This window comes from Procambarus clarkii, chromosome 91 (genome assembly GCF_040958095.1).
Source record: "Procambarus clarkii isolate CNS0578487 chromosome 91, FALCON_Pclarkii_2.0, whole genome shotgun sequence".
In the NCBI taxonomy this organism is placed as follows: domain Eukaryota; kingdom Metazoa; phylum Arthropoda; class Malacostraca; order Decapoda; family Cambaridae; genus Procambarus; species Procambarus clarkii.
The window spans coordinates 10,874,816-10,901,369 of record NC_091240.1 but is presented as its reverse complement, the minus strand read 5'-3'; the positions used below and the strand labels follow the sequence as shown (position 1 = coordinate 10,901,369).

At 48.8% G+C, this 26,554-nt stretch overlaps 1 protein-coding gene across 2 annotated transcripts in view; it reads left to right on the top strand.

The window, feature by feature from the left end:
- Window positions 1-26,554, top strand: part of LOC123773844 (C-Maf-inducing protein) — a 208,139-nt gene that overhangs the window by 99,758 nt on the left and 81,827 nt on the right. For both annotated transcript variants that reach the window (XM_069318755.1, XM_069318754.1), the window contains exon 2: window positions 21,703-21,834. In XM_069318755.1, coding sequence (XP_069174856.1) covers window positions 21,703-21,834 — 132 coding nt within the window. The remainder of the gene's footprint in view (window positions 1-21,702; window positions 21,835-26,554) is intronic.

Sequence of the window (26,554 nt, the reverse complement as noted above, 5' to 3'; positions counted from 1 at the left end):
CTATCTAACAGTCTCACTAGGTGCTCCTTGTGAACGCCCACAATCACTCTCCAACCTGGTGCTGGCAGAGAACATCAGCCTCGCGCTGCTGGGCCTCTACACGAACAAATACAAGGATAGTGAACCTCTGGCAGGAGCTTCTTGCAACTAGCTAGTTACACTCTATAGCACCTCACTGTCGGTCGTCTCTTCCTGTAGCCAGTCCCGGGATACGTCGAATTCTGTCACTGCCACTTCACAGGCAGAAAGCAGATACCACACATCCCCTGGAAACACAAACCGAAACTGTCTCTATTTTCCGCTTGTTACAACTTGTAATAAAGTTGTTACATCTTGGCTTAACGTGTTTATGACGTATAAGAACGTCGTTACAACTTGTAATAAAGTTGTTACATCTTGGCTTAACGTGTTTATGACGTATTAGAACGTTGTTACAACTTGCTATATTGGTTGCTATAACTGGTTAGGTGGTGTTAAAACTTGTTCGAACGTTGTACCAACGTAGTTTCGGTGTGTGTTTGGCGGGCTGCAGTTCCTCTTCGGTGGCGACTCAGTGCTCACGTCATGCAGAATTGAGTAGAGAGATAATAGGCTGCCCTGGGTAGACTGCTTGTCTCCGTACCACTACAACCTTACGTCGCCTCTGTGGATACAGACACATCATCAGTAAACTGGCCGGTACTTGTGAAACTAGGGAATGCCACTTACGGATTCTGGCATTGACATACAGCTCATATCATAACAGGTGGCGCTGATTTCTAGTCGCCACCTCACTAGAGGTCAGCCACAGCGACTCTTCTAGCTGAGCAAGGCAGGAATCTTGAGTGTCTTGCAGGTATCATACTGCCACCACCAGATGGCGTCGTCCATTTAGTGGGGGTTTAGGGGGCAGACTCACAGATGGCGTTGTCGTCGCTGCTCCATGCTCCGAAGATGTAGTCGGGTTCGTAACAATATGTAAGATCAATCCTGGAGCATGCGGCCCCAGCATGGAGCCCGTACCTTGTCAAGCACAAGAAGAAGCTGGAAAAAGTTCAGAGGTATGCCACTAGACTAGTCCCAGAACTAAGAGGCATGAGTTACGAGGAAAAGCTGCGTGAGATGTACCTCACGACACTGGAAGACAGAAGAGTATGGGGGGGGGGGGGGGGCGACATGATCACTACCTACAAAATTCTCAGAGGAATTGACAGAGTTGATAAGGATAAACGTTTTAACACTGGTGGGACACGAACAAGGGGACACAGGTGGAGACTGAGTACCCAAATGAGCCACAGGGACGTTAGAAAGAACTTTTTCAGTGTCAGAGTAGTTAACAGATGGAATGCATTAGGCAGTGATGTGGTGGAGGCTGACTCCATACACAGTTTCAAATGTAGATATGATAGAGCCCAATAGGCTCAGGAACCTGTACACCAGTTGATTGACGGTTGAGAGGCGGGACCAAAGAGCCAGAACTCAATCCCCGTAAGCATAACTAGGTGGGTACACACACACACACACACACATACACACAGACAGACAGACAGACAGACAGACAGACAGACAGACAGACAGACAGACAGACAGACAGACAGACAGAGACAGACAGACAGACAGACAGACAGACAGACAGACAGACAGACAGACAGAGACACACACACACACCCACACACACACACACACACCCACACTAATAAGGACAGTACACTGTAGTGTGGAGCCATGACCTCCCCCAAGCCTTACCGTGCCTCCACACACAGCTACTCCATTACTGATGCAAGGACACCACAACGTCCTTCATTTACAGTCTAAGGACTGTGTGCGTGCACAGAGCTTGTGTGTGTGTGCGTGCACGGAGCTTGTGTGTGTGCGCACGCAAGGAAACATGTGAAGGTGTTCGAGTGCCACGAAGGTAAGAGGCAGACACACGGGGGTGTGTGTGTCACAGCGCCACAAAGTTGCATAAAAGGCATGTGCCAGAGCTGCAGTTCGTCTGGAGCGACGAGCCTTGCAACAGCTTTGTTGAACTTTATAGGGATGCAGTATGAGCATAATACGCGGGCCTCGGGTGAGCAGGGCGGTACGTGGCCTTCCCGAGGTGACCGGACACAATTCCAACGTTGTCTAGGAGGTTGTGAGACGACTGTGCAGGGAAGCCCTTAATGCTGACCTACTTCTTAATGAGTTATCAACTGCAGAGCAAGAGTAGACGCAGGTCAGTGAGAAGATACCAGGGGGTGATACTGTGTACCTGGTACCTGGGGGACACTATGGTGTGACACTGTATACCTGGTACCTGGGGGACACCATGCATACCATGGTGCATACCATGGTGCATACTCCATAATAGATTGGGGCATTCAGAGAACCCATTTTCTGTTTGTTAAAGCCGTATACTGTATATTATTAGCTTAGGATGTGTTAACTTAGGTTAGGTTAGGTTAGCTTAGGATGTGTTAACTTAGGTTAGGCTGTCTTGGGCTCAGGTTGGTCTGGGTTAGTTTATGTTAGGTCGAGTAGGGATAGATAGGGTGTTCGGTACCTTTGGTGAACCGTGTTGGGTACTGTGTGACCTGTGTCTGTTGTGGGTGTGGAACTGTTCCACCTGCAGGCATGAGTGACGCATGCAGCCTGTCCTTCCCTCGCACATATCAGCATATTCTAGAGTGTGAGCGCATACTCGCCGCACAGAACACGTCCTCACATCATACCGGACACAACAGCTAGCCGAGTCAACGCAAGCAAGTTGGCAGACTGAATCAGTAGTGGAGATGCCGGGTCATGTCTGCCTCTATGAATGGTTGAGTGAAGGAGACCTGAGAGTGTGTGTAGAACACTGGGAGCCATTGGCACTCTATACTCCACTGGCACTATACCCCACTATACCCCATTGGCACTCACTCTCCTTGACTTACATATCAAGAGTCAATGGTGTGTGGGACAGACATCCGCGTCAAGCAGTGCGTCAAGCAGTGCGTTCAACCATCATCACTTCATACAGACACTCAAGTTTTCCTCACACCCACCTTGAGGAACTCTGCTACACACTTAGGTATTCCTGACACCCACGTTTAAGCACTTAAACATGCGTTACGTATTGCTAGTTTAAATTTGTAAGTGTTGAACTCAGGTTACAGCGGACATTTTACCCCCTCTAAGGCACTTTAGCAGCTCCTGGGACTCTGATAGTGTCGATACACCAAGAATCTAACTCTTTGAGAAGGCTTTTGAGCACATACGTTTCCTGCTAGGCTAGGTGGCCTGGCCTAGCAGGTGGCCACAAGGTGAGTTACAAGTTATCCCCGGAACCAGTGATAGGTTCACTGGTTCGACCAGCGACCAGGCCTCCACAGGGGTGGAGGCCTGGTTGAGGACCGGGCCGCGGGGACACTAAAAGCCCCGAAATCATCCCAAGATAACCTCAAGATATAGGTAGAGACCTCCACTTAGTATTCTTCGTGACACCATATTCTTCTGTGGCCCCGGGGAGGGTGACATCCACCAGGTGTTCTGAGACACACCTGTGGCCCCGGGGTGGGTGACATCCACCCTGTGTTCTAAGACACACCTGTGGCCCCAGGGAGGGTGACATCCTCCCGGTGTTCTGAGACACACCTGTGGCCCCGGGGAGGGTGACATCCACCAGGTGTTCTGAGACACACCTGTGGCCCCAGGGAGGGTGACATCCTCCCGGTGTTCTGAGACACACCTCCTGTGGCCCCGGGGAGGGTGACATCCACCAGGTGTTCTGAGACACACCTGTGGCCCCGGGGAGGGTGACATCCACCCACAGAGGCTGGGAAGGCGCGGGACAGAGGTGATATACATAACAATTACTAGAAAAACACGTTCCAAACAATTACACTAAAATTGTAACATCCTAGAGTGTGAAAGACGGTAAGAAGTGCACAATATAGAGTAACAAATGCACAATATAGAGTAAGAAGTGTGGCACAAGCACAACTGGGGTGCACCAGCACAGAGCACCAGCACAGAGCACCAGCACAGAGCACAAGGTACAGGCATAATACCCCAGGTCGACCACTCTTCAGCCCCCTTGTCAGCAAGTGTAAACAATGTCGCTTGAAGGAAATACTGTACAACCTTTCAAGAGAGAGACTGGTGAAGTTCCCGCCTTGAGCTGCCGAATCAGCCTGGCTATGTGGGCCTGCTGTGTGGGTCTGCTGCGGGCTACAAGCACCAACAGCCTCGTGGACCGGGCAATCATCAGGGAAAACTAGCCTCAGGCCGAGCGGCGAGACCTACTGGCCATCATCCACAGGTAATCCACATAAACGCACCCACAAGAGTAGTTTGGGAGCCCAAACTACTAGCAGTAGACGCTCACTAAGGGGGGGGGAGGATGGGAGGGGGGTGATGGGAGAGGAGGGGGGTTATGGGATGGAGGGAGGGGGGGGGGTTAAGGGAAGGGAGAGGTGAACATGGCAACTGTGGTCGCTTGGCATTTTGGGTTACGTCGCCGACATAAATGTTACACTTCCGGATACGGACGTTGGGCGGGGGGGGGGGGGGGGGGGGGGGGCAAGGGGGATGGTTGGGGGGGTGACAGGGGGAGATGGTCGGGGGGGGGGGTGACGGGGGGAGATGGTCAGGGGGGGTAGGGTTGGTATAAGTGGGCGCATGGCATATAAGAGTGCGGGCATGAGTGTTTGGGTCAAATCGATCATGAACAAGAATGGCCGTGTTTGATTTGATTAGGTTAAGTTGAGGTTAGGTTAGGGTGAGGTTGAGGTTAGGTTGAGGTTAGGTAAAGTACAATTTCAATAACTATTTTGACGAAGCGTACAGAGGGCAGGATGGGCCTCGTATCCCCCGTGTGTGTGTGTGTGTGTGTGTGTGTGTGTGTGTGTGTGTGTGTGTGTGTGTGTGTGTGTGTGTGTGTGTGTGTGTGTGTGTGTGTGTGTGTGTGTGTGTGTGTGTGTGTGTGTGTGTGTGTGTGTGTGTGTGTGTGTGTGTGTGTGTGTGTGTGTGTCTCGCCTCAGGAGCCAGCTGGTCGCCTCACCTCTCAGTGCCAGACATATCAACTTGTGCATCCTGTTCACGGGGGAAACATTACCTCACTATTACTGTCATTTCCTCCAGTTATTTTGTTGAGAGACCCAACGCTTCCTGCTGCTGCTGCTCTCTATGGGAGCCGGTCGGCCGAGCGGACAGCACGCTGGACTTGTGATCCTGTGGTCCTGGGCACAGATTCACGAAAGCACTTACGCAAGCACTTACGAACGTGTACATCTTTCCTCAATCTTTGACGGCTTTAGTTACATTTATTAAACAGTTTACAAGCATGAAAACTTGCCAATCAACTGTTGTTATTGTTATAAACAGCCTCCTGGTGCTTCGAAACTCATTAACTGTTTAATAATTGTAAACAAAGCCGCCAAAGATTGAGAAAAGATGTACAGGTTCGTAAGTGCTTGCTTAAGTACTTTCGTGAATCTGGTCCCTGGGTTCGATCTCAGGCGCCGGCGAGAAACAATGGGCAGAGTTTCTTTCACCCTATGCCCCTGTTACCTAGCAGTAAAATAGGTACCTGGGTGTTAGTCAGCTGTCACGGGCTGCTTCCTGGGGGTGGAGGCCTGGTCGAGGACCGGGCCGCGGGGACACTAAAGCCCCGAAATCATCTCAAGATAATCTCAAGAATCTATACACCTTCAATCAAGCACTCACTCTCTATCCTTGCACTCTCACTCTAGTACACATTTACATTCTCCAGCGCCGCACTTTTACGTCAACACTACACACGGATGGCTAAAGGATAGGAGACAGACTAATATTGTTCCTCGCGCTACATCCCTGCCAGTAATTCCCCTCCGGTTTGTTTATTTGTTGAATGTATCACTTATACACTATATCACTATGAATTTTGTAGATTTATTTTGCACACGTGTGTATATATTGTATTTTATCTGTGTATATTGAGATAGGAATACCTTACAGCTACACATTCTAGTTTTGGTCTCTCGTATGTTATGAATTGTGATTTTAACATTTCTCTATCCATGTATTTGAAAGCGGTTCTAAAATTGACTAGAGGGATTTTCACTCAGATGATTTCCACTCAGCCACCAGCCTCCTATTTTCTGCGGGGTTTTAATAGCCTTTGGTCTTGGGGGCGATCAGGAAAATAGTCGAGCAATAAATTCCCGAGTCACTCCTTTTGCTAAAACTTGAACACTTTATGTTAAAACTTTTGTTTTAAAAAGTTTTAACGAAAATTTGAGTGCGTAAAGTGTGGATAAATGTCAAGTGTCACTCACTCGCTGTTTCTGGCAGATAATTTAGGTATAGACCTTGTCTTACCTATTTTGTCCATGTGTCTCTCCTCTCCTTCTCTCCTTAAGTCCCGTCTCCTCCACCTCCTCTTCCTTCCTCCGCCTCTTGCTCCTCTTCCTTTGTCGTGTTGATCAGTTTAGCCTAACAAGAAGGTTAACACCCCAAGGACATGCACAATACCCAATTATCTCCCTTTACCTCTCTCTCCCTGCAGCAGCATCCCCTCCCATCTCCTGCAGCATCCTCCCCTCCCATCTCATGCAGCATCCTCCACTCCCATCTCCTGCAGCATCCTCCCCTCCCATCCCATCGAACCCCAAGACTTGATACCAATGATCCTTGTTATTTTCACCCCACCCCTCATCCCCTGTCCATCGTGGGAAGATGGAAGATGATGCCATAGGTACCTGGGAGTTAGACAGCTGTTACTGGGGGTGTGTAACAAAAAGAAGGCCTGGTCTAGGACCGGGCCGCGGGGACTCTAAGCCCCGAAATCATCTCAAGATAACGTCAAGGTTGTGTTGTGGGTGTTTGTGGTGGTACTGTTGTAAGTGTGGTGGTACTGTTGTAAGTGTGGTGGTACTGTTGTAAAGTTGAGGGGTGGTAGACAGGTCTGTGTTGTGGGGGGAGAGGGGCACTAGGAAGTAAACGTTTTGTTGGAGGAGGAGGAATATATAAATGTTGGGGAAGGGGGGGTGGGGGGATGGGGAGGGGGGACATGGAGGCGGCGTCGCAGCAGACGACACACACGCGGCGCGGCCGGAAGGTTCCCGCCATCACTGTGAGCGGGGAAAGTTCCCGCCGTATTTGGGTGAATGTGGAGGCTGGTGAAGGCTTCACCTTGATGCCATACGGGCGCCGCGCTAATCTATGCCAGCGACACACACACACACACACACACACACACACACACACACACACACACACACACACACACACACACACACACACACACACACACACGCACACACACACAGATAATAACAAAACAACCGACTTACAACTCCGCACATAGAATGTGTAAGTAGAGGATGTACAGTACCTGGATGTACTTGGAGTGGGTTCTGGGAGTTCTTGTACTCCCCAAGTCCGGCCTGAGGCCAGGCTTGTCTTGTGAGAGCTTGGTTCAACCGGTTGTTGCTTGGAGCGGTCCGCAGGCTCACGTATCTACTACAACCTGGTTGGTTCGGCACTATTGGCTGTTCCTGTGCTGGAAACGCCAAATCATACACCCGACTGTTCGACAAAGCCCGCCCTGAAAATACTACCCCGCCCTCAGTATTCCATCTACCTTACCTTCCCTACCCTAGCCTACCCCATTCCCCCGTTACCTAGGGCAAGGTCCCCTATTTCCAGTTGTGGCCGCGTATTGAAGTGCATCGTAGGAACAAATTTACGCATGTGCCTTTTGGACAATACCATACAATAAGATACGGGACAAGATACACTGGGCGAACTTTTAGTGGGTAGAGCTGAAGAGAAGTGGGTGAGAGGAAGTGCTGAAGTTGTAGAGAAAGAGCCGGGGCTTGACCCAGCTGCGTGTGGAGGCATGATGCTGGAACATCCCCACAACTGGCTGGGTGTTGAGTCAGGTCAGACAAGCGCAGTCGCAGCACTCCTCCTTCAGTCATGCTGGAGACATGTTGTCTTCAGGTGGCTTCCATCTTTCTTCCATCTTCTTTTGTTTTCTCCTTCGCCTTTTGGAAGGACCTTTTGGAGCTTGACCCTAACATGAGGACGGTCGTGGCTTGACCCTAACATGAGGACGGTCGTGGCTTGACCCTAACATGAGGACGGTCGTGGCTTGACCCTAACATGAGGACGGTCGTGGCTTGACCCTAACATGAGGACGGTCGTGGCTTGACCCTAACATGAGGACGGTCGTGGCTTGACCCTAACATGAGGACGGTCGTGGCTTGACTCACGAGCGGGTGACTCATGTCTTGTGAATATAATTACCTACACTATACCTGCTGACGCTCCTAAATCAATCGTATAAGTTCACCAGGGGCGGGAGTTCGATCCCAATATATAAGCAAAATATGTACTCATAGACTCATCTCGTTGTTGTGATTCCACTGTGCATCACCACTGAATCATACACAGCTAAATGATTACAGGTACTCTGGTTCTGAAGGTGTTACGGTGTGTGTCCCGCAGACCCACGCCCCACCGCCCACGGGGGCGGGAGACAGGGTTCACCAAGCACCCAAGTGGACACACACACCCGCGCCTGCTCACCCGTAAGAAATATTACCCATTGTGCCAAGACACATGGACTAAAAGTGCACATGCATGGTTGTGAGACAGTGTTGAAGTGCCTTGAGGCGGTGGCGAAGTGCTTCGAGACGGTGAGGAAGTGGCTTGAGACGGTGTCGAAGTGCCTGCAGACAGTGACCAAGTGCCTTGAGCGAGACAGTAGAGGTGCGGTGGGTATAGGTAGCCAGGGGAGAGGAGCAGGTGACCCACATCCTCCCAGCACACACACAGACCTTCAGGGCGGCAGCAGGAATAATTGGCACCTCTTCCTCTTTCTTGGTGAGGGTGAAGTAAGGGGGGGGGGACTGTCATAGCAGTGTGTGTACTTACCTAATTGTGCTTGCGGGGGTTGAGCTCTGGCTCTTTGGTCCCGCCTCTCAACTGTCAATCAACTGGTGTACAGGTTCCTGAGCCTACTGGGCTCTATCATATCTACACTTGAAGCTGTGTATGGAGTCAGCCTCCACCACATCACTGCCTAATGCATTCCATTTGTCAACCACTCTGACACTGAAAAAATACTTTCTAACGTCTCTATGGTTGGTTGTGTTGTGGTGGTGGTGGTTGTGTTGTGGTGGTGGTGGTTGTGTTGTGGTGGTAGTGGTGGTTGTGTTGTGATGGTGGTGGTTGTGTTGTGGTGGTGGTGGTTGTGTTGTGGCGGTGCTGGTTGTGTTGTGGTGGTGGTGGTTGTGTTGTGGCGGTGCTGGTTGTGTTGTGGTGGTGGTGGTTGTGTTGTGGTGGTGGTGGTTGTGTTGTGGTGGTGGTGGTTGTGTTGTGGTGGTGGTGGTTGTGTTGTGGTGGTGGTGGTTGTGTTGTGATGGTGGTGGTTGTGTTGTGATGGTGGTGGTTGTGTTGTGATGGTGGTGGTTGTGTTGTGATGGTGGTGGTTGTGTTGTGGTGGTGGTGGTTGTGTTGTGGTGGTACTGGTTGTGTACTGGCGGTGGTGGTTGTGTTGTGATGGTGGTGGTTGTCTTGTGATGGTGGTGGTTGTCTTGTGATGGTGGTGGTTGTGTTGTGGTGGTGGTGGTTGTGTTGTGGTGGTGGTGGTTGTGTTGTGGTGGTACTGGTTGTGTTGTGGTGGTACTGGTTGTGTTGTGGCGGTGGTGGTTGTGTTGTGATGGTGGTGGTTGTGTTGTGATGGTGGTGGTTGTGTTGTGGTGGTGGTGGTTGTGTTGTGGTGGTGGTGGTTGTGTTGTGGTGGTGGTGGTTGTGTTGTGGTGGTGGTGGTTGTGTTGTGATGGTGGTGGTTGTGTTGTGATGGTGGTGGTTGTGTTGTGGTGGTACTGGTTGTGTTGTGATGGTGGTGGTTGTGTTATGATGGTGGTGGTTGTGTTGTGATGGTGCTGGTTGTGTTGTGGTGGTGGTGGTTGTGTTGTGGCGGTGCTGGTTGTGTTGTGGTGGTGGTGGTTGTGTTGTGGTGGTGGTGGTTGTGTTGTGGTGGTGGTGGTTGTGTTGTGATGATGGTGGTTGTGTTGTGATGGTGGTGGTTGTGTTGTGATGGTGGTGGTTGTGTTGTGATGGTGGTGGTTGTGTTGTGATGGTGGTGGTTGTGTTGTGGTGGTGGTGGTTGTGTTGTGGTGGTACTGGTTGTGTTGTGGCGGTGGTGGTTGTGTTGTGATGGTGCTGGTTGTGTTGTGATGGTGGTGGTTGTGTTGTGGTGGTGGTGGTTGTGTTGTGATGGTGGTGGTTGTGTTGTGATGGTGGTGGTTGTGTTGTGATGGTGGTGGTTGTGTTGTGATGGTGGTGGTTGTGTTGTGATGGTGGTAGTTGTGTTGTGATGGTGGTGGTTGTGTTGTGGTGGTGCTGGTTGAGCCTGACAGCTGAGTGGACAGCGCTTCGGATTCGTAGTCCTGAGGTTCCAGGTTCGATCCGCGGTGAGGCGGAAACAAATGGGCAGAGTTTCTTTCACCTTGATGCCCCTGTTCACCTAGTAGTAAATAGGTACCTGGGAGTTAGACAGTTGTTACTGGGGGTGTGTAACAAAAAGAAGGCCTGGTCTAGGACCGGGCCGCGGGGACTCTAAGCCCCGAAATCATCTCAAGATAACGTCAAGGTTGTGTTGTGGGTGTTTGTGGTGGTACTGTTGTAAATGTGGTGGTACTGTTGTAAGTGTGGTGGTACTGTTGTAAGTGTGGTGGTACTGTTGTAAGCGAGGTGTAGCGACCTTGTCTCCAGCAGGGAGCCTTTCCTTGGTGTTCGCCAGCGGAAGGCTCCCCTGGGATAGGATGGATAGGACGCCAAGGATAGGTTGGATTACAAGAACTTTCAAATCCAGGGATCCCATCACAATGGTTGTACTCTTCAAGTCACTTGTGTTGTCCCGTCTCGAGTACTGCTCAGTACTCACTTCCCCCTTCAGAGCAGGAGAGATTGCTGAAATAGAGGGAATACAGAGGACATATGCGGCACGCATAGACGAGATAAAACACCTAAATTATTGGGATCGTCTCAAAGCTCTCCAAATGTACTCACTAGAAAGGAGACGAGAGAGAGATACCAAATAATATACACATGGAAGATACTGGAGGGTCAGGTCCCAAATATACACAGAAAAATAACAACATACTGGAGTGAACGATATGGAAGAAAATGCAGAATAGAACCAGTGAAGAGCAGAGGTGCCATAGGCACAATCAGAGAACACTGTATAAACATCAGAGGTCCGCGGTTGTTCAACACCCTCCCAGCAAGCATAAGAAATATTGCCGGAACAACCGTGGACATCTTCAAGAGGAAACTAGATTTATTCCTCCAAGGAGTGCCGGACCAACCGGGCTGTAGTGGGTATGTGGGCCTGCGGGCCGCTCCAAGCAACTCCCACAAGTCAAGCCTGGCCTCGGGCCGGGCTTGGGGAGTAGAAGAACTCCCAAAACCCCATCAACCAGGTATCAACCAGGTATGCCCAGGGATGAGGGGGTCCCGACCCTCTCCCCTTGGGTAATGGATCCCCTCTCCTGGGGTAATGGGGTCCCGCCCCCCTCCCCTTTCGTTCGGTCGGTTTTTCCTGGCTATTGTGAAGTCGATGGCAGACATTGCGTAGCTGTCACCTGTGGAGCAGGTGTAATACCCTCTGTCAGCTGAAGCACTTCCTGTTGTCTGTGTGACACGGTGCTGGGGCTGTGGTGCTCGTGCAGCCTGACACATCTTAAAGATGGTTTGATGTATATCTTGCTCAGCATCTTCTCACGTTTCCCCAAGATGCCTTCCGCTATGTCTTGTTTGAATAGTGTTTCTTGTGTGGCTCTGAGACCATCCCGATAATGCGAAGTGTTTGTCGAGCAGCCTTGAGACTATCCTGATCGCCAAGGTGGCTTAGTGTGGAGATGACATTTGCCACCCTGAGTTGAACTTTTTACTGTGACTTATATGATTAAATTGAGTATTTTGTAGTGGTAGATGTGGTGTGGGCCGACAGCCTGTTCCAAGTAACAGCCTGTTGGACCAAGTTATCACACGTTAGTCACAGGCTACACTCGGGGAGTTGAACACTTCCAGAACCTCTCTTCTCCCACTCAAGTGTTGAGTGGTGAAGTGTGCATGTATGCTTGGGGGTTATAGTGTTGTATGTGTGCGTGTGGTGGTGTATACACTGACAAGTTAGTTATACTGGCTCAAGTTGAGCTCCAGCTGTGGAGTTTTGTGTCTTGACCTTAAATGTGTGATGTGTATAGCTGCGTATATGTGATGGTATATATATATTCATGTTTGTTACGGCATACACGTGTTAGAGATGGTATGCACACCCGTGTTTGTGATGGTGTGTGCCTGCGTATGTGTGTGTCTCGAGTGCGTATCTGACTACTTTGTTGACTCAGGTTTATGCTAATGTTTGAAGTATGATGTCATTATATTGTGTTAAGTGATAGTTTTGAGTGTCGGATGTTGTCACTAGTGGCGGATCCTATTTACGGCTCACCAGATGGCTGTGTGCTTGTGATACTGAGCACGGAGAACCTTTCATCTCCAGCCCCTTGCACGGTGGCTGTGGAGACTGCCTTGGACGGTGGCTGTGGAGGCTGCCTTGGACGGTGGCTGTGGAGGCTGCCTTGGACGGTCGCTGTGGAGGCTGCCTTGGACGGTCGCTGTGGAGGCTGCCTTGGACGGTCACTGTGGAGACTGACTTGGACGGTGGCTGTGGAGACTGACTTGGACGGTGGCTGTGGAGACTGACTTGGACGGTGGCTGTGGAGGCTGCCTTGGACGGTGGCTGTGGAGGCTGCCTTGGACGGTCGCTGTGGAGGCTGCCTTGGACGGTCACTGTGGAGGCTGCCTTGGACGGTCGCTGTGGAGGCTGCCTTGGACGGTCACTGTGGAGACTGACTTGCACGGTGGCTGTGGAGGCTGCCTTGGACGGTGGCTGTGGAGGCTGACTTGGACGGTGGCTGTGGAGGCTGCCTTGGACGGTCACTGTGGAGACTGCCTTGGACGGTCACTGTGGAGACTGACTTGCACGGTGGCTGTGAAGGCTGCCTTGGACGTCTTGTAGGTTGTTCTTTCTATCTACTGAAGAAAATAATCTATGGGAGGAGGCCATGACGATAGCTAGCTAGTTATAGTGATAGTGCTAGATAGTGCTAGCAAGTGATAGATAGCTAGCTAGGTCACTTATATGTGACCGAGTTGCCACTGAATGTTAACGGGGGATGTTTTGCCTAATCCTTATCAGTCGAAATGTAAGAATTCAATTTCTTTCTTTATTTTGCACTCCAAGAGCGAAAATCGAACCGGGCCCTGATAATATGATATCGACTACGATTAACAGTTCAGCCATGGCCTGGCTGGTGTGAAATGTGTAGATCGCTATTGAGGTCAATGCTGAGTCCCATCTTAGCATTGCCGCTTTGCATCCCGGAAGGTGTATAGGTGTTACTACATCTGTTAGGTGTGTATTTACCTGTTTGTGTCTATAGGATCGAGCTGTTAGCTCTTGAACCCCGCCTTTCTAACCGTTAGTTGTCTAATGTATTGAAATCTAACATATTTTACTCTTTCATTTCCACTACAAATAATTCTCTCTTTTTTCACACACACGCACGCGCGCACACACACGCGCACACACACACACACACACACACACACACACACACACACACACACACACACACACACACACACACACACTATACTTGACCCTTGCACGAGTGATAGCAGCTGACACCTATTTTTATATCCCACTTAATTTTGGTGGAGAGAGAGACACCAGAGTCACTGTTGGTGCTCAACACTGGCACCAGTCACTGTTGGTGCTCAACACTGGCACCAGTCACTGTTGGTGCTCAAAACTGGCACTAGCGTCTCGCCTCTCAACTGTCAATCAATCAACTGTTACTAACTACTAATTCCCCCTTCCCCCCCCCCCCCACACACAGGAAGCAGCCCGTAACAGCTGTCTAAGTCCCAGGTACTTATTTACTGCTAGGTGAATACGGGGCATCAGGGTGAAAGAAACTCTGCCTATTTTTGTTTCTACCATCACTGGGGATCGAACCCGGACCCTAGGATTACGAGTGCAGAGCGCTGTCCACTCATCTATCATGCCCCCCCCCCCCCTAGAAGGGAGTGGGTGTGTGGGGCGGCAGGTGCAGGGGAGGAGGGAATTACCAGGGAAAGCGCCAAGCCATTACGACTATATACCCCTGGTAAGGGATCAGGATAAGAATTTGGGATGGGACGAGGGGAAAGGAATGGTGCCCAACCACTAGGAGGGTCGGTGTAGGGGAGGAGGATGTTGGGGGGGGGACCAGGGGCCCCAGCATCCCTCTTGGCTCCTCTTATCTCAACACCTCTCCTTCAGTGACGCACTTCCTCTCCTCTTGATTATGGCTTATCTCTCTCTCTCATTCTCTCTCTCTCTCTCTCTCTCTCTCTCTCTCTCTCTCTCTCTCTCTCTCTCTCTCTCTCTCTCTCTCTCTCTCTCTCAAATTTTAAATTTTTAAATTTTGCCCCGAGAGGCGAGTTTATTGGGAAGCGCCACTCTCTCACTCACTCACTCTCTCTCTCTCTCTCTCTCTCTCTCTCTCTCTCTCTCTCTCTCTCTCTCTCTCACTCTCTCTCGCTTGGAGGGTTGAAGCTAAGGGTCAAGACACCAGGGAGGGAGGGAGAGCTCTTAACAAAGTGAATAGTGATAAAAGTGAATCGGAAGATATAGTATTGAAGAGTATAGATCCCGATAGGCTTAGTGTGGACGGGGGAGTAGGGGGCCCTGGTGGGGGGGGAGGGGGCTGGGGAAAGGAAGAGTGAGGGGGGGGGGAGTTGTGAGGAAGGGAGGGGAAAGTGTGGGGGAAGGGAGGGGGGAAGACGTTGTAGGAGGAAAAGATGTGTATCACTGGGAAAGTAAAGACTTGGCAGCAAGGACGTAGCAAGGTGCAAGGATACATCTTTATTCTCCCCTTCACTTACCTCTTTCCTGCTTCTCCTCCTGCTTGTCCTGCTCCTGCTTGTCCTGCTCCTGCTTGTCCTGCTTCTGCTTGTCCTGCTCCTGCTTGTCCTGCTTCTGCTTGTCCTGCTTCTGCTTGTCCTGCTTCTGCTTGTCCTGCTTCTGCTTGTCCTGCTTCTGCTTGTCCTGCTCCTGCTTGTCCTGCTTCTGCTTGTCCTGCTTCTGCTTGTCCTGCTTCTGCTTGTCCTGCTTCTGCTTGTCCTGCTTCTGCTTGTCCTGCTCCTGCTTGTCCTGCTTCTGCTTGTCCTGCTTCTGCTTGTCCTGCTTCTGCTTGTCCTGCTTCTGCTTGTCCTGCTTCTGCTTGTCCTGCTTCTGCTTGTCCTGCTTCTGCTTGTCCTGCTTCTGCTTGTCCTGCTTCTGCTTGTCCTGCTTGTCCTGCTTCTGCTTGTCCTGCTTCTGCTTGTCCTGCTTCTGCTTGTCCTGCTTGTCCTGCTTCTGCTTGTCCTGCTTGTCCTGCTTCTGCTTGTCCTGCTTGTCCTGCTTCTCCTGTTTGTCCTGCTTGTCCTCCTGCTTCTGCTTGTCCTGCTTCTCCTGTTTGTCCTGCTTGTCCTGCTTCTCCTGTTTGTCCTGCTTGTCCTCCTGCTTCTGCTTGTCCTGCTCTTCTCTCTCTCTCTCCCCCTCTCCCACCCATCGTATAGTTACTTAAACTTCTTGACTTCCGCCGTCAGTTGCCATGGTAACATCTCACTCAGATGATAACTAACTGTAATTAAAGCATCTCGGCGTAATAGCAGGGAATGATATCTTGAGGTCAAATTTATCTTGGTGCTCACCTAATTGTGCTGGCGCGGTATGAGCTTCAGCTCTTGGCTCCCACCTCTACTACTCTTAAATGACTGCTGTATAGGTTCCTGAGCTTATTGCAGTCTGTCATATATACATTTAAAGGTGTGTATAGTCTGCTTCCATCATTTTGCTTTTTTAATTTAATCCTTTAATCCTTTAATCCTTTAATCCTTTAATCCTTAATTTAATCCTCTATCTATCTCTCTATCTAATATCTCTATCTTATCTTCTAATGTCTGTGGCTCATTTAGTTAGTTCATTTTTCCTTCTGTGACTCCTTGTATTTCCCCTCCTAAAGTTTCTCCTTCTCTGCCCTGTCTATTCCCTTGAGAATTTTGTATGTGATGATCATGTCTTCGCTTTGTTTTCTCTTCTAGTGACGTGATGTTTAACACCTCAAGTCTTTCCTCGTAACCCATATATCTCAGCCATGGGGCAAGATTGGTGCCATATTCCATCATTGGTCTGACATGAATGGCCAATCTTCCACGTGCAGCTGATTATATTTTCACTTAATGTGGGCTTAATTTTAGTTTTAATTAAATTTAAATTTTGCCCCGAGGGGCGAGTTTATTGGGCAGCGCCACTCATCTTGTGAGTGGACACACCGCCATAGTGACAGTATTGGGCAGCGCCACTCATCTTGTGAGTCGACACACCGCCATAGTGACAGTATTGGGCAGCGTCACTCATCTTGTGAGTCGACACACCGCCATAGTGACAGTATTGGGCAGCGTCACTCATCTTGTGAGTGGACACACCGCCATAGCAGCATGTACAACACTCCCCAATAGGAAGAAAACCCGCTGGGTTGTTCATCCTGTCACTTGTACCCAGACACGGCTGGGACTTGCTTAACTGTCTCAAGTGAACAGCTCCTCAAACAAGAAGATTAACATCTGTCAACCCTTAAAATCATACGTTATCTTGTTGAAGTGGGCTCCTATCCTGAGGTTGCCTTGAAATGGTTTCGGGGTTTAGCGTCCCTGCGGCCCGGTCTTCGACCAGGTCTCCTCGTTGCTGGACTGATCAGCCAGGTTATTGGACGCAGCTGGTCGCAGCCTCACGTATGAGTCACAGCCTAATTGGTCAGGTATCTTTTGGAGGTGTTTATCAAGTTCTCTCTTGAACACTGTGAGGGGTCGGCCAGTTATGCCCCTTATGTGTAGTGGAAGCGTGTTGAACAGTCTTGGGCCTCTGATGTTGATAGTTCTCTCTCAGAGTACCTGTTGCATCTCTGTTTTTCAACGGGGGTATTCTGCACATCCTGCCATGCCTCCAGGTCTCATGTGGTGTTATTTCTGTGTGCAGGTTTGGGACCAGCCCCTCTACTATTTTCCATGTGTAAATTATTATGTATCTCTCCCGCCTGCGCTCAAGGGAGTACAGATTTAGGCTCTTTAGTCGGTCCCAGTAATTTAGATGTTTTACTGAGTGGATTCTAGCAGTAAAGGATCTCTGCACGCTCTCCAGGTCAGCAAGTTCTCCAGCTTTGAAAGGGGCTGTCATTGTGCAGCAGTACTCCATTCTAGAGAGCACTAGCGTCTTGAAAAGTATCATCATCGGTATAGCATCTCTAGTGTGAAAAGTTCTTGTTATCCAACCTGTCATTTTTCTTGCAGTTGTGACGGCTACTTTATTGTGTTCTTTAAAGGTAAGGTCTTCCGACATGAGTACACCCAGATCCTTTACATTGCCTTTTCGTTCTATGTTATGATTTGACTGAGTTTTGTACGTGGTTTCTGCTTTTATATTTTCATTTCTTCCGTAGCGCATGAGCTGGAACTTATCTTCGTTAAACACCATATTATTTTCTGTAGCCCATAGAAAGACCTGATTTACGTCTGATTGGCGTGTCCTCTATGTTGTCTACTCTCATGAAAATCTTAGTGTCGTCTGCAAAGGCACTGGGATATTTTCCTCAGGGTTTCTTGGGCTCGACCTCCTGTGTCTGGCCTAATGTTTCCAGCACTGAGCTTCATGACTTTGCATTTGCGTCAGTTAAACTCCAGTAGTCACTTATGGGAACATAATAATATTTTGCTTAGATCTTGTAACTTCAGTCTTCAGTCGTATTCATTCTCATTATAATATTTGGTAGGTCATTCTCTGACCCTCTCACTGGGACTTAACCTGGTTGATACCTGCTTGATGGGGTTCTGGGAGTTCTTCTACTCCCCAAGCCCGGCCCGAGGCCAGGCCTGACTTGTGAACTACCTCTTGACTTTGTTAGAGTTACTCATTTATCCACAGTACCTCATGAGATAGGTACATGAGTACCTCATGAGACAGAAGTACACGAGTACCTCATGAGACAGAAGTACACGAGTACCTCATGAGACAGAGGTACACGAGTACCTCATGAGACAGAGGTACACGAGTACCTCATGAGACAGAGGTACTCATTTATCCACAGGAATACGTTTCTTGCCAATCCTGCTTTTTTGAGAGTGAGTGAGTGAGTGAGTGAGAGAGTGAGAGAGTGAGAGTGAGAGACAGAGAGAGAGAGAGAGAGAGAGTGAGAGACAGAGAGAGAGAGAGAGAGAGAGAGAGAGAGAGAGAGAGAGAGAGAGAGAGAGAGAGAGAGAGAGAGAGAGAGAGAGAGAGAGAGAGAGAGAGAGAGTACAGGACACACACACCAGATGCCACCAATGATAACAAGCCCATAAATGTGGCAGCAATTAATCTAAATCAAATTTTATTGATAAGCATTATTGGGTACAGAGATAAGTGGTACTTTGGTGACGCAAGGCGCACGCAAGCATGCACGCACACGCACACACGCAAGAGGCATGAGTTACGAAGAAAGGCTGCGGGAAACGCACCTTACGACACTAGAAGACAGAAGAGCGATGAGAGACATGATCACTACCTACAAAATTCTCAGAGGATTTGACAGGGTAGATAAAGATAAACTATTCAACACGGGTGGTACGCGAACAAGGGGACACAGGTGGAGACTGAGTACCCAAATGAGCCACAGGGACGTTAGAAAGAACTTTTTCAGTGTCAGAGTAGTTAACGGATGGAATGCATTAGGCAGTGATGTGGTGGAGGCTGACTCCATACACAGTTTTAAATGTAGATATGATAGAGCCCAATAGGCTGAGGAATCTGTACACCAGTTGATTGACAGTTGAGAGGCGGGACCAAAGAGCCAGAGCTCAACCCCCGCAAGCACAACTAGGTGAGTAAACTCGCAATTTCCGGCGCGCACGCAGCGTGCGTGTGTGTGTGGTGAATATACACACACGCACACAAATTGTGAGAGATTAATAGAGCGCCAAAAATATAACTGTGTATCCGCTCTGTTAATCACATAATGTGACCGATGATTAGTGATTGAAGACCTTCTAGTCAGGTCCGGCTTCAGCTCCTGGTCCTGGCTCAAATCCCTCCCCCTTAATAACGACCTGCTCTTAACTGTACACTGTATATGTACTTTATAAATTGTTTTAATTAACGTATACTGTTATTATTAATATTTATTACTGTGTATACAGCATACACAGGCATGTGTATAGTGTATACTTCGGATTATTAATATACGATTAATAATATTTTCAAATGTGTATTTATATGTAATGTGAAGGGTTGTTTTGGTAAGCAATTACAGTTATGAGGAACGACTCTGGATACGATCGACTGGAGGTATAGTGACTCACTATACAAGGTATAGTGACTCACTATATAAGGTATAGTGCGGTATAAGGTATACACCTCACTTGATCTCGCCACACCGCGGACCGGACCGCAGGGACACTAAACAGCCCCGAAATCATGTCAAGATAACCTCAAGATAACACCTCACAGCATGCACATGGAGGGTGCCACATCCTACATGCTGCCTCGTAAGCTTCAGCAACAAATGGTGGACTAGCGTTGTTGTAATAGATATATACGGGTCTGAGGGCTGCCCTAAGCGACAGCTTTCTTCATCAAGTTCTCACACGTCAGACCTGCCCTAGGCTGCACTTGAGCAGAAGAGCTCTCAGATCCCAGCCCTTGAGTAATGGCGAGTCATGTTGGCCTCTGCCTCTCTTCCTCTCTCTCTTCCTCTTGTCATTCTCCTCCTCCTCCTCCTCCTTCTCTCTCTCCCTCTTCCTACCTTCGCTTTCCCTTCTTCTCCTCCTTCCCATCCCCTGTCCACCCACACATAGGGCGAGAGGCAGTTTATTACCGGTTCAAATCCCAGCATCCGGTCACATGTTTTCTCTGGGTCTGGGCACACAAGCCAGATAGATGCCCGGCTTTCCTGAGAAGGCCCCGCCTCTTGGATTTATAAACTTGTCATTGGCTGAGAGTATCCAGGACCTTAGGCCTGGTTTCAGCTGATTGGGTATAGACCTAGAGAGGGGGCGGAGTCTTCTACAGCAGGAGAGCCTGTGAGAGGTGGAGCCAGGACTCCACCTTGAAGGATATTAGAACAAATATAATTAGTGTGATCTTTTGGGTCAACCAAGAAGCCACCAACACCGGTTGAGAAGCAATATGAAGGTATTTGTCTGTTTTGAATTCCCTGTATAACTTGTATTCCCTTACCATGCCTCTAAGGTTTAAATTTTTGTTTTAATTTTGCCCCGAGGGGCGAGTTTATTGGGCAGCGTCACTCATCCTGTGAGTGGACACACCGCCATAGTGACAGTATTGGGCAGCGCCACTCATCTTGTGAGTGGACACACCGCCATAGTGACAGTATTGGGCAGCGCCACTTATCTTGTGAGTGGACACACCGCCATAGTGACAGTATTGGGCAGCGCCACTTATCTTGTGAGTGGACACACCGCCATAGTGACAGTATTGGGCAGCGCCACTTATCTTGTGAGTGGACACACCGCCATAGTGACAGTATTGGACAGCGCCACTCATCTTGTGAGTGGACACACCGCCATAGTGACAGTATTGGGCAGCGCCACTCATCCTGTGAGTGGACACACCGCCATAGTGACAGTATTGGGCAGCGCCACTCATCCTGTGAGTGGACAGACCGCCACAGTGACAGTATTGGGCAGCGTCACTCATCTTGTGAGTGGACACACTGCCATAGCAGCATGTACAACACTCCCCAATAGGAAGAAAACCCGCTGGGTTGTTCATCCTGTCACTTGTACCCAGACACAGCTGGGACTTGCTTAACTCTCTCAAGTGAACAGCTCCTCAAACAAGATACCTCTAAGGTTAGGGTGTCACTAGTTTAGGGATTAATCTATTTTTTACATTATTAAATAAAGTTCTGTTAATTATTCTCCTGAGTATTTTATATATATTTTTCCCTTAATTAATTCCGAGTCTTAGACCTTAAACTGCTTTGAACATTACCTGTGATCTGATGAGCATTTATATGAGTAAATATTTTCCCCTTTTTTATGAATTTAATTTAAAATTAGTACCAATCATCCAATAAGTATAAAACATCAAAGTTTCCGAAGCACTCGGTATGAGTAACCTGACTCTGCGGTGTTAGAATTGTCAAGATATCTTTAACACCGTGGTCATTTCTCCCTCCTTAATAACTGGCTGAACATTTTGTGCTGCAAGGGCGGACTCTTCCAGTTGTTTGGGGTTATATCCATGCAATTGCTACTGCTTGAAGGATGACCAGTTACAGCGACCATTACAGTGAGTGCGGCCACAGTTGTACTATCAGTAGTACTTGATGGTCTGTGAGTGTAACAATGGTGCCATGTTAGTGGGGTTATGATTGTAGGTATTGTTACACCAGGTATTCTCCAGTGTGAATACAACCACACTTCCCCACACCAGCCACACCCACACTTCCCACACCCACACCAGCCACACCCACACTTACCACACCAGCCACACCCACTTCCCACACCAGCCACACCCACACTTCCCACACCAGCCACACCCACACTTCCCACACCAGCCCTCGCGCCCTGGAGCAGTGTACGGGACCTAACCAGGTGTCATTCCTCCTCCCGCAGGCGACGGGGGTGCTGGAGTCCCTGGTGCCGTACTCGCAGATCGAGGACGTGCACGTGGTGGTGCCGTGCGGGGCCTCCGGACACAAGTTCTGCGTCAGGGTCATCGTCAGGGACGGCGCCCTGCTCCTCCAGGTAAACAAACTTCCTCCCTTATTTTTTCCTCCTATCTTTCTTTTTTTGTGTGCCGAGAGCGTGGCTCCGCGAGGATCCGTGTGGCTTCTCTTGGACTGTAGTTCTTTACCCATGGACCTCAATTATCATCTTTTGCTTCACTATGGAATTAAATTATATTCGTGTTTGTACTACAAAGGGATTTGATAATAAAGTTATGAATAATTGACATGGTTATTATTGGTAATGTTATGGTTTAATCTTTGAATAATGTATAGCCAGGGAGGTTCCCCAAGGGTCAACCACGGTCACCTGTTGATGGTACGCCTCTATGACACTACTTAGGTATTATATAGTATTAGATAGGGAGCCGGTCGGCCGAGCGGACAGCACGCTGGACTTGTGATCCTGTGGTCCTGGGTTCGATCTCAGGCGCCGGCGAGAAGCAATTGGCAGAGTTTCTTTCACCCTATGCTCCTGTTACCTAGCAGTAAAATAGGTACCTGGATGTTAGTCAGCTGTCACGGGCTCCAGGAGGCCTGGTCGACGACCGGGCCGCGGGGACACTAAGCCCCGGAAGCACCTCAAGGTAGCCAAGGTAGGCTGCTTCCTGGGGGTGGAGGCCTGGTCGAAGACCGGGCCGCGGGGACACTAAAAAGCCCCGGAATCATCTCAAGAAGATCTCAAGAAGATCCCCACCACTATATACCAAGCATGCATTAAATTTTGAGTGCTTTTGTCACACCAGAAGCGGACGAAACTTGATAATGCAACAGTTCAATCGAAACCCATCCCCTTAAACTGAGGAAGGGTTGATATTGTGGTGGGGGTTAAATTTCACCGAAACTTTGTAAGATAGCATGAGTATCGCGGTGCATTACTGTGAGGACAGGTCCAGCGGTGAGTGACCCGGCCAGTCACCGGGAGTAGTTACGACATCTGAGGTGACTGGCGGTCGGTAGTGAGAACCAGGTAGTCCACGACAGGAGATACGACACGGATATGACACGGGTATGGCCGACGATGCTCGTTTCGTTACGTGACCGAAGGGCGTGGTAGGGAAGTGTGGGTGGGGGGGGGGGGAAGGGTGAGGGAGAGGGATGGGAACATTCAATACGGGAAATATTGGATGAGGATGGAGCAAGAGGATATGTCCTGGTGCATGCATGTGTCGCAGTACGGGGCCTCAGACGCACTTCCTGCAGAAAGTATTCATGACTGTTGCTCCTCCCCAAGTCACTCATCCCTCCGGAACCCCGCAAGATAGCCAAGATAACACACGGCATGTGATATATGTCACGAGTGTGGCGACATTTACGGTCCGCCCTCCACTCTCACCCAGTTCCAAACGGACTCAGACGCCGGCAACCTCTCTTAAAATGGGCGTTGTGTTGTTGTGACTCGTTCTCGGCACGTACGAGGAATGCTCAGGCTAATCAGATTGCGAGAAATCAACTTGATGTTACGTATAACCTCCTGCCCTCGTATCTTCAGACTCACACCACCTGTATCGCCCGTCGGAGCTCCGTCTCGGGGTCCAGTCTCCCAGGGACACCAACACACACACCCTTGCTTATCCCGCCAAAATGTTGATGGGGGGCTCTTGTTCCCTTTAGCGGTGGTCGAGGGTGTGACGCTACCCGGCTCTCTCTACCACCTTATTACTCTCAACCCTGCGGCCCCTTATGCTCTTTGAGTCGGCATTCCAGACCACTTTGTTCCATGTTATTCCAGACCGCTTCGTTCCAGGTCATTCCCTGCCGTCGGAGGTGTGACTGTACACGAGCCGTGCTTGTGAAGGTGAGTGCCCGCCAAACACACACCGAAACTACGACGTTGGTACAACGTTCGAGCAAATTTTAACACTTCCTAACCAGTTATAACAACCAATATAGCAAGTTGTAACAACGTTCTAATACGTCATAAACACGTTAAGCCAAGATGTAACAACTTTATTACAAGTTGTACCAAGCGGAAAATAGAGACAGTTTCGGTTTGTGTTTCCAGGGTGGTGTGTGTGTGTGCTGGGGTGACCCGGGTGTGCTGGGGTGTCCTATACCGTTGATAGGTTAAGTAATAATTGTAATTAAAAAGCAATAAGATGCTTATCTTAACATACTAAGAAGGTTAGGTGAGGTCGGTGTTTTCTATGAAGCTTTTCTGGGTAAACTAAAATATTCACAATCAATTAGTATGTCACATATGCACTTATTAAAAAAGCCAATATTGACTGAAGGCAAGTGCGAGAACGGGTTGACCCATCACATGAGGGATTGGGAGGTTCTCCAGAGTTGTTCATAAGAAAGGGAATGTGTTCACTTGGCCTATTCTTATATCTAATTTGCCTTATCTTACCAGATTTACCTTATCTGTGGTATCTGTCGTGCTGCTTATCTTTGATATTTCTTCTTGTGCTTTACCAAGTGTGGGTTCCATGTTTGTGATGCATACTCTCGTACTGGTCTAACATGCTCTCTGTATAATAGTGTTAAGGATTCCTTGATCAGGTCCTTTAAAGCCATCCTTATGTTTGCTAGTCTTGCATATGCTGCTGATGCTATTCTGTAAATGTGTGTCTCTCTCTGGTGTTAGTACCGGTGTTTCCAATCCCATTTATTTTTTTTATTCCTACAACTGACTCCCTCATAAAGGCCACTGTCCTTATGATCTGTTTTCACTCCCAAACCAAATCGCTTTACATTCTGTATGATCGAATTCCAGTTACCATTTGTGAGCCCATTTCTGCAGTCTGTTCAAGTTTCTGTAGCGCTATGTAGAAATGTTCGTTAAAACCCCTTCTGAACAGTGTAAATTTATCTGTAAACACTGACGTGTACAATCCCACCTCCTCTAACTGGCTATTTACATAAAAAATACTTGTGTTGTAAGTACCGAGCCCTGGGGGTCCCTTATAATTTTCCTCCATCCTGACTTCCTCTATCACTACAACAGTGTGTTTGCTCTTTGATGTGCACTCTAATCCAGGCTAGTCACCCCGAGCTTTCTTTTCCAACTGGTGTAGCAGCCACTCGGGGGAGACAGCTTCAAAGACTCTTGATAATCTAGGAAGATGCATCCCCCTCATCCCTCTCTTTCCTTCTGAGTCTTACCGATCTTTTCAAAGAACTCTCTGAGCTTCGTAAGGCGCGGCTGTTTCTCAGATAGAAAGTTAGTCCTCGCCAGGTGTTCCACTTTCCTCTTTCTGATTATTGTCTAAAGCACTGGTTCCGATACTGGGGGCCATGGCCCTCTAGGGGGGCCTTTTTGCAATATATAGAGGGCCATCAGTTGAGGCAGTGTTGAGGCTATGATAGCAAGGGGTAGGAGGGGGGAGCACCAGCTAGTGGAGTGAGTTGACAGGTTGCTAAAAATGTTTTTAATACTGAGTGTAAGGGGCCATTAAGAAGGACGCTACATTAAAAAGGGGGGTAATGACTGTAAAGAGTTAGGGAACCATTGGTCTAAAGGAATGTGTAAGGTATACATGTGTAAGGTATACATGTGTAAGGTATACATGTGTAAGGTATACATGTGTAAGGTATACATGTGTAAGGTATACAGGTGTAAGGTATACATGTGTAAGGTATACATGTGTAAGGTATACATGTGTAAGGTATACATGTGTAAGGTATACAGGTGTAAGGTATACATGTGTAAGGTATACATGTGTAAGGTATACATGTGTAAGGTATACATGTGTAAGGTATACATGTGTAAGGTATACATGTGTAAGGTATACATGTGTAAGGTATACATGTGTAAGGTATACATGTGTAAGGTATACATGTGAGTGACGCAGCGTGAGAGTTGAAGGCTTCATACCTGTCTCCCTGTATTAACTCCGCCACTCACTCTCAGGGAGCCGGTCGGCCGAGCGGACAGCACGCTGGACTTGTGATCCTGTGGTCCCGGGTTCGATCCCGGGGCTCCGGCGAGAAACAATGGGCAGAGTTTCTTTCACCCCTGATGCCCCTGTTACGGAGCAGTAAAATAGGTACCTGGGTGTTAGTCAGCTGTCACGGGCTGCTTCCTGGGGGTGGAGGCCTGGTTGAGGACCGGGCCGCGGGGACACTAAAGCCCCTAAATCATCTCAAGATAACCTCAAGATCTCAAGATAACTTATTATCAACCTTAGTCAGAGGCTTACATAGTATCTCTGCTGCCTCTTTTCTAGCCATTGCAAAATTTGTGAGAGCATTTTGACTTAATCTAATAACGCGGTCAATACAAGTGCCTCTCCGCTTCTCTCCTCACTCTAGGGTATTATGATTCAGCTCCCCATAGTGCCTCCTTCTTCACTCTTGGGTTACTTCACCTTTGGATCTACATGGCTATCTTCTTGAGGTTATCTTGAGATGATTTCGGGGCTTTTTAGTGTCCCCGCGGCTACAGTTCATCCTTGGATTTGTGACTTTGTGTCAAGATAACCTCCTCCAGTTCCCCCTTGGCTGTCAGTCAACATCCCCGGGTGAAGGTGTGGAGAAAGTCGGACACGTTTACGACCACCCTGGAAACACAAACCGAAACTGTCTCTATTTTCCGCTTGTTACAACTTGTAATAAAGTTGTTACATCTTGGCTTAACGTGTTTATGACGTATTAGAACGTTGTTACAACTTGCTATATTGGTTGTTATAACTGGTTAGGAGGTGTTAAAACTTGTTCGAACGTTGTACCAACGTCGTAGTTTCGGTGTGTGTTTGGCGGGAAGCTTCAGGCAATACACCTCGTAATGTCCTTTA